Here is a 16,215-nt window from a genome sequence, read left to right on the forward strand (position 1 = left end):
TGTCATCAATTGTAATTATACAGTGTGATTATTGTCTGCACAAGGAGTCTGACAATGCCAGTGCTCCACACAGAGATTTAATCTGATCATCATCCAGTCTATCTGGAATGATATGAAGAAAAAGAACAAACTGAGACAAACTAAATCCAGAAGAACTTTGGCAACGTCTCTAAGATGCTTAAAAAATGCTGTAAAATGAGGATGCTTTAAAAAAAGATACAATTTATTTATCAATTAACCTATCTAAATTAAATCAATTCATTATTTTATTGGTTCCTTTTTGGCTCTCAGTGAAGGCGGTCACACTTTTTTCTTCTCCCTTTCATATCTTTCTGGGCTGGCTTCTCTTGTCTCGTCTTATTCAATCTCTGAGGCTCTCCTTGCCCTGGTCTCCAAACAAATAGAGAATTATGAATTTGATCAACTAGTCTCTGAACGCAATTGACACCATCTTCTCGATGAGAAGTCTGGGTTCGGGAGAACCCAACTGTCCTGCTTAGACGTTTATAACTGGATTCATGACCGGCGGGTGGGAGAAGTGGGTTATCGTGTCCCTGGCCCTCTGTCCCTGGAGGATATTGAAGATTCAGAACTTTGATAACTGGGAAATTGACGATTGATGAAAGCGGTCAGTGTGACCTGGAGACCAGTGACTGACATTAGATATCTGCGAAATTGGCAGATATTGACCCAAAATTGAAAAACCTTTTCTACTCTTTCGGCTTCCCTGTGACTCTCCTGTCAGACGGCCTCGGCTTAAGACAAACAACTTCCCCTGGAGAACAAGCAAATGAGACGCTTTCCACGCCTTTGTGTGCTTTCACCCACCAGTGTGGTCAGGCGGGTCTGTGACCAGCACCGATTGGCTGCAGGACCACTTGGCTGCCGCCTTCATCGGATTATATCCATATCCCCTATTCCCATGCCCTGTTGCGATGTTATGTCTATGTTTTTATGTGCTTGGTTGCTGGGGCTTTTTTAACCCCCTGATCTCACACTGCCCTACTTGAAGGACAGTCTGGGAGAGGACTTTTTTTTCACCTCCCTCTTCCCAAATGCATCTTATTTCCTCTTTCTACCTCTCGTCTGACCTGTCTTACCCTGAAATGTGTGATGTTTGTGTATGGTCAGGGGGGTCCAATTTCGCTACATGTAAAAATGTATGTGACAAATAAAAGCTTCATAATCATCATCATTTGGTATGACCACATGTTGCATTTAAAACAATAAGTTGGTACACTTGCCCATAGTTTTTCAGGTAGCCTTGCAGGTAGGTAATTTGAAGCATCTTAGAGGTGTTGCCAAAGTATATAAATAAACAATATATCATCAACAGTAACCAAAATATGTCAAGCATTCAAAAAAGCCAACCTGATTGAGAGTAAAAAGATCGACTTCTGGTTGAAGATATGGTGTTCCTTCAGTCAGTTCTTCAAAGCTGCCATCCTCCTCACTCACACTGTCCTCAAGCATTGGATCAGAGCTGCCGTCTAAAACATTAAAAAAACTTAACCTTCCCTTTCCATTAAAATAATCTCACTTCACATTTGCAAGTCAACTACATGTTCATGTTTATAAATAAAAATCACACTCACCACTGAGCACTCTGCGCCCTTTGCGACGCCCCATCCGATCCAGGCCAATCGGTGTGCTTTGGGAGAAGACGCAGGGTCTCAGACGGGCAGAAACTGCTCGGTATGGAGGCACCCTGTGAGAGGGCACTGGAGGACGACAAACCGGCTGAAACAAAGCAGAATAGATTAGACTTTCAATCTGCAGCCTTAAATGGAGCCCACCATTCAACAGACTTCATGTTCAGAGTTCATTGACTGTTCAGAGCAGGACAATGACCTGTGACATAATAAACACTGACACTTCAGCTCAAAACATTAACAAGCATAACATTAAACTGTAAGCTGAAATTTCTTTCAATATAGCACATGAATCACATTGCTGCTATAGAACTAACAAAAGGGCCTGGAAAGATCTTTTAAACCTCCTCATAAACTGCTACACCCGAAGGGAGACACCTAATGCGACCTTATTACTCTTTAGATCACCAAACATGTGTTTCTTATTATTGAATTTCTGAAATGCCTCTAAAAAAGCTTTACAATTTATTTTTATTAACCAACATATTTTGAGCACTGTACAAAATACACTGATGGCATTGTCGAATTGTGTAGTCATCTGCTTATAATGATAAAGCATAAAACAAAGTTAGCATGTTTCAAAGTCCATCAAAGGCATGGTACAGTGAGCAAGACACATGATGGTGACGCATAAGTAGATCTACTTAAATGCACACGGGACTTGAAAGGATTGTTTTAAACACCACACATAAATGATCACTGAAATTGGCTCTTTGATAGACTTATGTATCGATGCATGAAGATTTGGAAATGTGCATGGATGCATGTGTATTTGCATGGAAGTGTGTATGAACTTAATTACAGATGGACATGAAAGAACAGACATGATGCACACATTTAGAGATAAAGGTACGGATGTATAGATGGATAAACATGAATGTATGAAGACAATTGTCTCATGATGTTTGAAACATAATAAGTGGGTCACTAACTGTATTAATTGGTTTGCATTTTTAAAGCATTTTAACTGAATTGTACCTTAAATACATCCTGTAGTTTGACAGTGGTACCAAAAAGGCTATCGCAGGGGATTCAGTCATATGATATTGAATATGGTCCTACGAGTTTTAAAGTTTTCAGTGCAATTGCCTGATTTAAAATCAGCAAATAGCATCACACCAGAATACACAGTTTTCAGTGACAAAACTTAAGTTCCTATGTTTTTAGAAATATATGGATGAAAAAAATGTTTGCCATTTACTAAACTAGCCACTAGTAAAATCATGAACAAAACAAAAACGAAACATCATGTCAACAACCCCTTGTGCTAAATGGATAGATGGACATGCATATCTTAAGGATTGATGTATGGATGCAAAAATGGATTTACATATTTGACTGATAGCTAGTCCAAAAAATTGTGCAGTATGTAAGTTTGACACCCAGTGGTTGAACTACGTATTCACTTGTGGATCAAAACACATTTTCACTCAGCTCCTCCTCTGACGTGTTCATTCAAGTGCAGGTTTTCAGATTGACGTGAGTGTGCCTGACTATCGTGTTTAAAGGCTGACTTAAGACTGATCTGAACCGTTTTATAACTAAAAGCAACGGCACGGGATTGAAGGAATATTTTCCATAATAAAATTTGTTTTTGTCCTAACAACACCTGAAATTTATAATTTTAGAAACTGCTTCTATTTCTTACAAGTGAACAACAATCACCTCAGGTACACCTCATGTGTTTTAATCCATTTTTAAATATTAATATTGTCAGTTTGAATGATAATTTACATGACGTTTATTGCTATACTCCTGAAAGCAGCAACAGATAGTCCACCTCAAATCTTGAAAATAAAATAAACCATTTGAAACTGAACTTCAGAACTGTGACTCAGTGAATGCCAACAAATATTAATCATTTAGCATGTACATTTAATAATGTTAAAGAGGTATAATGAGCATTAATTAGATTGTAAACCTTACCATTTCACCAGAGTGCAGCGAGTGCACTATTCTGCGCTTCTGAATGGCCATATTTAAATTTCTTCATGTTGGTTCTAGTGCAAACAGCCAAATTGCTTATCACTTCTAATCTTCTCATGTAGTATGTTGTTAAAATGTGGGGTTAAAGTAACCTTCAAACCTAATGTTTACATTTGTAATGTTTATATTATTTGCTAATTAATAACCCCCTCATGTGGAACTCTGAATCTGCATCTCATTTCAAAGGCTGCTACTGTCCACCGGAGGTCGCATTTTTGGTCAAGGGCACATGCTTTAGGAGCCTTGCCAGGGCCGGATTAACCAATGGGCATTATGGGCACAGGCCCAGGGGCCCGTGCGCACTAGGGGCCCCTGCGAGGGGGGAGAAAAAAAAGGACAATTTCGGAGTGTCTTTTTTTCGCTAACGTTAATTGCAAATAGCGCATCTAGTTGGAATAAGCTTTTCAGGGTTTACGCCCATCGATGCCTGATTGATAGAGACAAGATGGGTGGCGCACTTGTATAGCGCACAGATTTATCTTTTGGCGCGATAAATTATAAACTCGGTTCGAATCCACCATCAGCTGAACTCGTGCTACTTTTTTTCTCCCCATTACATATCAGATTGGAAATATATTTATTTTTATCAGGAAGGAAACATTTTTGAAAAATAATGTAAATGTGATATAAAGTCACAAGTGTCTCGTGGGTATTAAATAATGTTTAGCCTTATTGTAGGTGCCTCCCTCTCTGCAAAAACTCTATTGCTCAGACAACTGTATTTCCTCTGAGCAAAAAAAAAATCGCGATCACACATTAATATTATTATTATATTTAAACTGCCTTTTTTTCGTTAACTAAACAGAATGCTGTATTTGGTCAAGCGCTGAAACGTCAGTTTTGTAATAAACCGCACTAAACTGAGCGGACTGTAGTGTAACGTTATATCTGTCAAAAATGAGTGGACAAGTGGATTTAGCAAACGCGAGAGAAAGAGGAGAGGAGGCATTTCATTGAGGCATTTTCCATACACACCATCTTTAAACAGACCTATGATCAGGAGAATGAGGGTACAGAAGAAGACATTATGGTAACTTTAAATGATGAGTAGCTAGCATTAACCAGGCGGAGGAGGTTAACGGCAGCGCGGACTGGATTCATCGTGTGAGAGACAGACAGAAAAGGAGAGAGAGAGAGGGAGAGAGAGAGAGAGAGAGAGAGAGAGAGAGAGAGAGAGAGAAAGGCCCAGAAGAGGAGAGAAGAGGTATTGTGTCTGTGATTTCGGATACTTTTAGGTTTATAATCAAGTCTTCATCACGAGAAGAGTAGAGAAAATACAGGGAGAGGAGGAGAGAGACAGTAAACCAGTGTTTGTATTATGAATGACTCAGATTGATAGAACTCAGATTGATAGAACTGGATTGGAGAAGCATTGTGCGTTATAAGCCATGGCAATAATATGCTTTATAAGTTTGTAAAAGCAATACATTAAAATACCATATACATACATATATAATTTGCCCACAAATTTAAATAAATGCTATATAGTACATATGTATTTATAGTCTACAAAGATTTAACTTATTTTTCAAAGCATTGAATAAAAATATTAATAAAACTATATATATATATTATATTATTTGCTAATTAATAACCCCCTCATGTGGAACTCTGAATCTGCATCTCATTTCAAAGGCTGCTACTGTCCACCGGAGGTCGCATTTTTGGTCAAGGGCACATGCTTTAGGAGCCTTGCCAGGGCCGGATTAACCAATGGGCATAAAATATATAGTTTTATTAATATTTTTATTCAATGCTTTGAAAAATAAGTTAAATCTTTGTAGACTATAAATACATATGTACTATATAGCATTTATTTAAATTTGTAGGCAACAAATTATAGATTAATTTTATTTAAAAATTATTATATTATTCTTATTTTTTAAATTCAACTATAGGGGTGGTAGGGGGCCTTACGAGACAATGTGCCCAGGGGCCCCTGAGTTCTTAATCCGGGCCTGAGCCTTGCTGACCGAATTAATCAAATACAGTGTTTTCCATCAAGTCAAGTGGCATTGGGCAGGTTAAAATAATCAAAACAAAAACAGCTGTAACACACATATTCAAAGCATAATATCTGACTTCAGTTTGACTGTTTTTCAGACAAACAAGAATGTTCACGTAGCATGTTTCTTAAATATTATGGTATTTTTATGCTTTAGAAGAATCAAAAACTTACATACAGCACCTTAAAAAAATCTAATAATGCAAAAGGTCTTACAGAGGGCAAACTCTCAGTGTCATCCTTCTGCTCGGCAGGTTGAGATGAATACAGATCCACTCCTCCAATAACGGAGATTGGACGTCTTTTTCTGCTTTCTTTCTGAGTGCACACATGACCGTTCTCAGGTCTGCTGCTCTCTATGTAGCTGCCATTGCTAATGTAGTCCTTTTGGGAAGTATAGTCCATATTCTCCAACTCCCTGTCCTCCTCGAGGATGCAGAACTTTGAGCTGGCCAACTGGCCATAGTCGGACACTGGACGGGGTTTGGAGCGACCTGCTCTCTTCCTGGGCACTACAGAGGTGGGGGAGGCACTGACAAAAGCTGGAGAGTTTGGTGTTGTTGGAGTTCCCAATGGAGATTCTGAGCAGCAGCTGTTTGTGATGGGTGAAGCAGCAGGGGTCGAGGCCTCATCACTTTTAAGAAACGCTCTGGTGATGCGGTTATCTGATGAAGCCTAGAGGAGATGGCCAATATCAGCAGTTAGTTTACTCTTTAATACCTACAACATCAGACAAATGATGTAAATATGTTAAAAACAATATACAGCTATGGAACAACATAGGAAACCTTTAGGGAGTTCTCACTTTCCCTTGGTTTACAATTTATAGTAAGATTAAAAAACATGTTGCTGTCTTCTAAATTTAAAACAACTTTCACATTTAGAGCATAAAATGACAAATTGTCAAGATAATAAAAAGCCATGTTTTCAGATACGTTTATATATTCATTTTTAGATCATCCTTTAGGTTTAGAGGATTTAAGAAACTAATATTAGGTGAAATGACTGTAAAAAAAGCTCTTAATGAAAATATTTTTGTTTGAAACATTTGTTTTTGCCATGAATGACAGTAAAAATAAACATTATGTCAACAGCTCTATGCACTGTATGGATGGATGGACATATGGATTTATGCATGATGTAAGGATAGATGGATGGATGGATGGATATATTTGACTGATAGCCAGTCAGAAAAAGGTCTCCCAAAAATTGTGCAGATCTTGACAGAATAAAGCAATTATGACAATATGGACTCAAATAGCCACATATACACTACCGGTCAAAAGTTTGGGGTCAGTAAGATTTTTAAATGTTTTAAAATAAGCTTCTCCTGCTCACCAAGGCTGCATTTATCATCAAAAATACAGCACAAATTGTAAAATTGTGAAATGTTATTGCACTATAACATAACTGTTCAAAAGTAGTTTTTAATATAATTTAATCATTTATTTCAGTGATTCCAGATATTCTTCAGAGTCACATGATCCTTCAGAAATTACTCTAATATTAATTGTTATTATTATTATTGTTGCTATTATTAATATTATTGTCATTACTTGTAATAGTAATAAAAGCAATAATGACTGGAGTAATAATTTCATTTCAAACTACACACAACAAGTAATAAATAAATAATTAATAAATAAACATTTAACATTTTTTTACGTTTAATAAATACCTCCTTGATGAACAGAATCATTTTCTTTAAAAAACAAAAACTGACCCCAAACTTTTGACCGGAACTGTATATAGGAAAAAAATCAAATATAAAATTATAGCAAACCATAGCACGATTACGCATGAAACACTTACAAATATTAATTAATTAAAAGAATAATGTAAAAGCATGATACTATTTTATATCATGATGGTTGCAAGTATCAATTAGTACATTTACAGCAATATTTACTGAGTGTTACATTTTTGTAGACTTTTTTTTTTTCAAATTCACATCTGTTTCCATTTATTGTTTACAATAAAGCAGTTCATAATAACAACATACTCATACTTTAATTCACAGTTATTTATCAAATTATATTAAATTAAACTAAAATATACTTTTTTAGTTTTATATCTGCAATACTAACAAATAGAGCAAGTTATAGTGACAGAATGAATTCAAAAAGCCAGATTTAAACTTTAGCATTAGCAAAAAAAAAAAAAGCAGTAAAGGTCTATTTGTATAGCATGGCAAATAATCAATAAATGCAAAACATACATATATATTTTAAAAAATCTTACCTCAAGATCATCAGTTTCTCTCTCTTCAGTCCATAAACACTGAAAAGGCACACAATAAATCAGCACCATGTTAACAGTTCACAATGCATAGCACATCTGTGAACTCATACACAAAAAAAAAAAAAAAAAAAAAAAAACACAAGCAAATAAAGTCTGTTCGGGCTTGGCTCACTTTAGTTTGTCTAATTCTTTCCCTGACCTATTGGAGACCATTTGTCCAAGCTAACTTGGTCTGATAAATGGACTTTGGCCTTTGGGTTGTTCTTCTGGGGAGGAGACACTGTCCTTGCGGATACGTGTTCAGATTCAGGTCCAGGAGCTGTGTTGAAGCAATCCCGCTAATCATAAACATAAACTAATCATTAACTCCACCTGCAGATCGCCGCACAGCTGAGCGGCCCATGTGACACTACAGCAACGCACCACTTCAGATCAAACGTCATCCAATAAAATATATTCTTGATCTGGCTAGATCGACCAATCAAACCAGAGCTATGAAATGTATTATTAAGCTGGCTTTCTTCCACCACAAAGCCATATTTGATGCTGTGGTTGCGTCGTCAGATACAAGGGTCACCCCTGTGAGGAACAAATGACGCAAAGCACAAAAGTTCACGCTTCAACAAAAATCTCTCTCTGTTGTGATTTATGACTTCCGGATATAAGGTCAAGGACATTCAATTAACTGGTCTGATCCAGTTATGAAGTGTTTGGAATAAGATTAGAGTCATTTTTTGATCTTTATGGCTGCCATTGATTTGACATCCACAATCTGATGTCTGCCTCGTACATTTGGAAATATCATAATTGATCTGAAAAAAGTGCATGTCCAGTCTTGCTGCTTATTATCAGTCAGACTCAATCAAACAACAACAAGAACAGCTGATCAATAATGTCTTGAGGAAAAGACAAACAAGTTACGCATAATAGCGCTGAGCAAATTTTGGAAAGCAGATATACAGTACACTCACCGCCAGACACTTAATAGGTACACCTGTCCAACTGCTCGTTAATGCAATTTTTAATTAGCCAATTGCAGTTCAAACTGAGCATCAGAATGAGAAAGAAAGGTGATTTTAGTGACTTTAAACGTGTCATGGTTGTTGGTGCCAGACGAGCTGGTCTGAGAATTTTCAGAAACTGCTGATCTACTGGGATTTTCATGCACAACCATCTCTAGGGTTTACAGAGAATGATCCGAAAAAGTGAAAATGTCCAGTGAGTGGCAGTTCTGTGGGCACAAATGCCTTGTTGGTGCCAGAAGTCAAGAGGAGAATGGCCAGACTGGTTTGAGATGATAGAAAGGCAACAGTAACTCAATTAACCACTGGTTACAACCGAGGTATGAAAAAGATCATCTCTGAACGCACAACATGAAGACCATACCTGTCAACTCCTGTCACTCCTGTCAGCTTAGAGCAGGAAACTGAGGCTAAAATTCTATCAGAGTATTGTTGGTGACCATGTCCATCCCTTTATAACAACAGTGTACCCATCTTCTGATGGCTACTTCCAGCAGGATAACGTGCGATGTCAAAGTGTGAATCATCTCAGACTGGTTTCTTGAACATGACAATGAGTTCACAGGACTCAAATGGCCTCCACAGTCACCAGATCTCAATCCAGTAGAGCACCTTTGGTATGTGGTTGAACAAGATATTTACATCATGGATGTGCAGCCAACAAATCTGCAGCAACTGCGTGATGCTATCATGTCAATATGGACCAAAATGTCAGAGGAATATTTCCAGTACCTTGTTGAGTCTATGCCACAAGGGGTTAAGTTCTGAAGGGAAAAACCCAGTACTAGTAAGTTGTACCTAATAAAATGACTGATGAGTACACAAAGAGTAGCATTTACTTTAAACTTACAGTCTAAATGGAATAGTTTGTTGTTCATGAAGCAATTGTCTGGAACTAGGAACTAGTCTGGAATAATAGACTTAAACAACACAATTGAAACTTAGCTTGCGCACCATGTATATTGGCATTAATCAGTTTACAATTAGCCTTGATTATTTGACAAACAATGTGTATTTAGTTATTCAAACATTTGTACATTCAAACATTGTTTACTTTAGCAAAAAGATTGAAAATGTCACTTGATTGAGCTAAAAGTGATCCCGCCAGACCCAGAGATCAGCTGAATGGATCCAATAATGGTAAAAAGTTGGGGTGTTCATTTAAAGCCTGAAGTATACTTACAGTATGCACATAATACTATTCTGTTTACAAAATCTTTGTCGATAGCACTGTACACTCACCCTTCTGTATACATATAGGAATGTGCTTAGGAATGTCTTACCTGCAAGTTAACATCATTGCCATTGACTGTTGGCTTCAGACAAGGGCTTGAGCACTGCTGGGGAATTTGAGAGTAGTGATCATTTAATCCATTTTGATGGCACTCCATAGGTTCACAGTATTTTTCCGGTGGACAAGCCGAGTCACCAATATGCAGCTCAGATGAGGACACGGCCATCTGTACATAGTCACTTATAAGGGCTGTGGTTTTGCTAGGAGGCTCCAGAGAGTCATCCAGGTCAGAGATAAAGACTGCAGGACAAGAGGGAGCAGGGTGTAAAATTGGAATGGTTTGGCAAGTACTGTCCTGCTGGGTTTTGGTGGGTACAGGCGAAGGCCTACGTTGGCGCCCGCTAGTGGGGACACAAGGAGTTCTGCGCGAGTAGTCGTCATGTAGCTGACTAAGGGGTGACACTGGCACTCTTGGAGAAGGGCTTGCAATGTTTTTGCGCTTGACTGTGAGGTCAGTTAAACTACCGACAAGCTTTTGCAAATGTCCTCGTGTTCTCATGGGGCTTTGATGGCTACCTAAAACATGTTCCTGCAAGTCAACCGATGAGGAGCTGGAGGTCCTCTGAAGCATTACAGTGCTGGAACATTCTGGGTTTTGTGGCTCAGCTGTGGCAACTTTGCGTCTAAAATGAGTCTTAAAAACGTGGAGATTATCTGCGCTTTTGCTTAGTCTTTTGAGAACCTTGACATTTCCTTGAGTGTCTTGGTTATTGCAAGGTTCTGTGGATTCCACAGTGTTGACGGGGTCTGGCTCAGCAGTAGACAGGCTCTGTTTGTTGACCATGTCAAGCATTGATATCCGTCCTGCCCCATAAGCCTTGCGGATACTCTGAGAAAAGTGTGAATTCCTCTGAAACCCACACACCTCCTCACAATCATCCTCATCTGAAACCGAAGATGTCTTTCTGGTTCGAGATGTCCCATTTAACACTTTTTCAGTTTCGTGGGTTTGACTGATGGAAATCTCTCGTTTGGTTACCAAAAAACTACTACTATCTTCAATCACCGAGGATAAGTTTCTCTCCTGACTGGCTCCCATGGCATTGCTCCTGTTCTGAATTCCTTGGAGAACTGAAGTCCGCAGTTTTTTAAAAGAACCCATGACACGAAAGCCAGCCAATCCAGACCAAGCCTGTGGTGTGACAGGTGGACCTCTTTGTGAAGCACCATCCTCAGATTTTGCCTGTGTGGGAAACAGACGAACTGTCCTGGATGGGTATAGCTTGGCCTGGCCATCGGCAATCACAGGAACAGACTGGGCATGAGATTTTAGTCGGTTTAGCCGGTTTTCTTCATAGCAAGGCTCGGATAAAACCGGTTGCACCTGGACTCTACAACCAGACCTCAGACTTGGATTCATCAGTTGGTCCTCAGTGAAAGGGTCACTTTGTGGGTCATTGCTATGAGAGGAACCCTGCAGGTCTGACGAAGTTGCCTGTAGAACAAGATTAAATAAGGTTATTAATGATTGAGCTGATAAAATCAGGTTTTGGAACAAAGAACACCAGAGCATGTGATGTGAAGGTAGACAATAAATGACTCACAGAAACTGTCACAGGAAAGATTTTAACTTCACACTTCAATGAAACAATACAGCACCAATGTGATAACCATAACCTTGATCAGATACATTTTGAAATCATTTCCTTATATTACCTGTCTGATGACTTGACCTATGATATACTAAAAATCAGCACAGGTAATTCAGTGTACTTGTTCACCCACAGGTGTAAATTAAGCTTCAGCCCTCCTGCCAAAAATGAGTAATGTCTTTATCTAGTAAATTGGACAGTGTCTGTGAGCAGCATGACAGCTTTGTTCACAAGTAGGTTACACAAAGTGCTGTAAAATTTCCTGTAAATGATTTAGGCTAAACTTTTTTTTAATTCCTGAGAAAGAGAGGCCCCTCCACCACCGGGTGGACGTTGTTGCCTGGTGCGATGTTTGCCATCATGAAAGGCTTTTATGAGCATGACTGAGCAATGAAAACCTCTAATCCATTGTGATTAATGCAATAAATTGCCCAGGGTTTTCTACCAATTTTCTGAGTGAGGAGGTAGCGGTCCACCTTTAGATGTTGAGATGTTAAACCCATTTTTTGCAGAGTAGGAACATATGCCAGACTCAGCAAAGTTCCACGTACACATTAACAAGATATTTCCACACAACATACAATACATTATTTTTTAGGTGCATCTCCCTCCCTGCTGGACTTATTTTTAATGACCTAATGGCCACCATTATAAAATAATTTCTAATTCTATGTGTCCTGCAAATGGAAACACTAAAACAACATCCTGATGGCAGCAGCTGAAACACAGAGTACAATGGGTGATCCAGGGTGCAAAGGATACCCTGAGCTCTCTTTAAAACATAATTATGGTAAATTACAATTAGACCAGTTTGGTTAAAACTGATGATTTTGCCTGCCATTTTCACAAGGCTACTCAACCCGTTGACAAACTTAGATTACCGTACCAAACTACAATGCAGAAAGACAAAACAAATTCAATAAATTGTTTATAGGTATAAACCTGAAACGATCTAAGTTTCCTCAGAAAAATACAAACTTTGTTGAACTTTTTTTAATGACAGCCCGGGTGTTTGGTTGAAATGTCAACATTTTGTTGATATCGACCCCTATAAATTTATGTGTGTCAACAATTTCAGTGTCGAAACCTTTAATAGTTTTTATACTGGGGGTAGGAGAAGCCTTCCTGTAATCCATCACCATTTGTTTGTTTTATTTACATTTAACTGGAGAGAAAAAATATATATATCACACCAGGAGGTAAATTCTTCCACAACAGGGCCATTCCCCAAAATCCTCATCGTGGAGGAGACTCACAATCACCAAATCATCAACATATTTATCATATTTTGTTATCAGTTATCACAAATAAATTGACCAATTTAATACCAATATTAGCAAAGATTAAATGCAATCTGGTTTAACCTCTCTCAACTGATTCTCAAATCTCCAATCATTTGTTTTGGACCTTTGACGTTATATAGTTTATGACCTCTTTTCTGTTTTGAGTGTACTAGTTATACACAAGTACAGTTACACAGTGTTCAGGACATAAAACAGAAATAAAAACTTAAATGTTATGTGTCTTTTAAGTAAAATAGAAAATTTAATCAGAGCTTGAACTGATACTTGTTTAACCAGCAGGATGAACTTTTGATTATCGTTTTCAGCCTTATACATTTGTTCTATTATTTAAAACCCATTGCTGTGATATTTTGAAAATAAATGACACTCGGCTAGAAATGTTGTTATCTAATTCAAATATTCATACATTAACTGACTGAACTTCAATTATTTCCTTTGACCACCGTTCCCGCTTTTTAAGTCGTGATGTATTGGTGATGTATGGAATACTGTTTCCAGGTCCAAACCGCTACTTATTTGAATTAAGAAAATATTCGTTTAAAGCCCCCTTTTTAGTCCGGTCACACATTAAAATAAATTTTATATAAAACTATAGTGTACACAACAGTCTCTGGACTTTCTACATTGCAAATACCAACATTTTAACAATTTATAAAAAATGTATCACTTTCTGACCATCAGATATTAGGGATGGATATTGCAACCGTAATTTTAGAAAGTATTACAGCGCTTTGTAAATGTTTATTATTACCATTTGATGAGTCTCCTCATACAGTTTGATATAGCGCTTGGACCCGGAAGCTGCTTTGCGTGAAGTCAAACTTAACAATCGGATACAGATTAGCCACATGTACCTTTAGACCAGAGGTGCCCAACGTAGGGCCCGCGGGCCAAAGTTGGCCCATGGTAACCTTTGGTTTGACCCGCCATCCCATCTGGAGGGAGAGGAAAAATGATGGGGAGTTGGCTGGGGGCGAATGCCTTCGACAGAGACCACATTTTGAATTGAATGTGTGTTTTTATTTCTTTCTCTAACTGTTGAGCTACAAAAGAGCCAACTAAAATTAAATGTTGTAAATGAATCAGACTTTTAACATGTAAATACTGTCACTTGACAGATGCACAAGACATCGGCGAACAAATCGAGGCAAAGGCAGGAGCAGCACGACTAGTGTATTCAGCAATGAACTCCATTGTGTTATAAATGGGATTGTTTATGTTTTTAATATAATAAGTTCATTATAAAAAAATTTAAAATTATACTGCCTCATTATTTAATGTTTTAAAGCAACGTTTTCTAGTCATTATTTAATATTAGACAAATAAATGAGGATTTACCTATGGTAAATTTAACGTAATACGATTTGGCATATTTAACTTCAGCCCACAGCCCTCAATCAAGTTTGGTTTTGGCGCTTTAGAAAAAAAGTTTGGGCGCCCCTGCTTTGGACCTTTAGTCACTTTAACTCCAGCTTCCCATAAACATTCAGCGCCATCCAGGCATGAGGAAGAAGCTGCCACCTGACCTTTTTGTTTACTAGAGCTTTAAAAGAATGTAATTAACTCAACTTTCAAGTCACTCCTCAGTCTACTCACACGTCCAGTGTCTCCGAGTTTAAAACAAGAGCTTCTCTCCAACTCCTCTTCCTCTGTGTTATCGCTGTTGCAGAAGGAGAATTAATTAAGAGCCCAAACAGCCCCTGTGCAGTTACCATCTGGAGTCAGGCTCAAACTGAACTCCCTAAACAAAAGCTCATAAACATAAACAGCAGCATGCCTACAGAAGCCGCTAATACACCCGAACACACCTTAGACTAATATGCACTGATGCACGGATACTAAACTTTGACTCAACATTCTTGAAGCCATGCACGCCTTTATGAAAACTTTACTTTACTTGAAAACTCATTCTTATTTTCAGGCAGACGATGGAGAATTCATGCTAGATAAACAACTTCCCTCTGCCAGAACCTGTATATAAATTGGTTTTAACAGAAAGAAGAATGTTTTATACATTAAGGCAAGATCTACTCTACTGAAAATAAAACAGGGAAAAATAATTCTCTTAAAATACTCAATAATTGATTAAAAAAAAAGGATCTTTACAGGCTGCTAGTGGTTTTCCACCAAATTAATGAGAAGATTAGACAAAGAAATGATTATATTATATTATATTATATTATATTATATTATATTATATTATATTATATTATATTATATTATATATTTATTGCCATTTAAATTTGAGCAATTTATGGCTATTTCCTAGCAAGATCAATATAGACTAAAACGTATTACATAATGATAACAAATTCATAAATCAACAAGAGGTCAAATTTTACATTAAAACCATTACATATGGTTTTTCACTTTGATAAATGATGAATAGGGCAGCGTAGCTGGTTTCCCCCACAAGTCCAAAGACATGCGCTATACTGTAGTTGAATTGGGTAAGCTAAATTGTCCATAGTGTTTGTGTGTGAATGGGAGTGTATGGGTATTTCCCAGTGAAACGTAAAACATATGCAGGATAAGTTGGCGGTTCATTCCGCTGTGGTGACCCACCAAACCCAACTGTGGTTTTCCACCAAATTAACGAGGAGATTCAACGAACAAATGTTTGCTTATTTATGAGCAACTTATATATTTCCTAGAAATATCAATATAGCTATATCAATAAGAGGCAAAACTTTTAAATTTTACATTAAAAGCATTAAATATTACTTTTTTTTTACTTCAATATATAATAAATGGCTTAAATGTCTTCATGTAGAGACATATAATAATATCCTTGTCTAGTAATCTTAAATATTTTACATTCTAACAAAATGTGTTTTACGTGAGGAAGGCTTGACAGCAGGTTAGGGTTATTAGGCAAGTTATTGTATAACGATGGTTTGTTCTGTAGACTATCGAAAAAATATATAGCTTAAAGGCGTTATCGGCGCAATAGCCTAGTGGTTAGCGCGCCGATATATGGTGCAATAGCACGTCAGGGCGTCGCGAGTTCGAATCTCGGCTCGACGACATTTACCTACCCTACCCTCTCTCTCTCCCACTTCACTTCCTGTCTCAATACCGTCCTATCTAATAAAGGCAAAAAGGCCAAAAATAATTCT

General features: G+C 37.7%; 1 protein-coding gene across 5 annotated transcripts in view; it reads right to left on the bottom strand.

Moving 5' to 3' along the window:
* The window catches only part of spata13 (spermatogenesis associated 13), a 38,665-nt gene that overhangs the window by 12,882 nt on the left and 9,568 nt on the right, over positions 1-16,215 (bottom strand). For 2 of the 5 annotated variants that reach the window (XM_021473778.3, XM_021473779.2), the window contains exons 2-6: positions 10,190-11,635; positions 7,885-7,923; positions 5,860-6,318; positions 1,596-1,740; positions 1,372-1,490 (exon numbers count right to left, since the gene is read on the bottom strand). In XM_021473778.3, the coding sequence (XP_021329453.1) occupies positions 1,372-1,490; positions 1,596-1,740; positions 5,860-6,318; positions 7,885-7,923; positions 10,190-11,635 (2,208 nt within the window). Of the gene's footprint in view, positions 1-1,371; positions 1,491-1,595; positions 3,881-5,602; positions 6,319-7,884; positions 7,924-10,189; positions 11,636-16,215 lie in introns of those variants that run through there. The other 3 variants (XR_012399321.1, XR_012399322.1, XM_073940669.1) reach the window with 2 other exon arrangements.

This window comes from Danio rerio, chromosome 24, assembly GCF_049306965.1.
Source record: "Danio rerio strain Tuebingen ecotype United States chromosome 24, GRCz12tu, whole genome shotgun sequence".
Taxonomy (NCBI): Eukaryota; Metazoa; Chordata; class Actinopteri; order Cypriniformes; family Danionidae; genus Danio; species Danio rerio.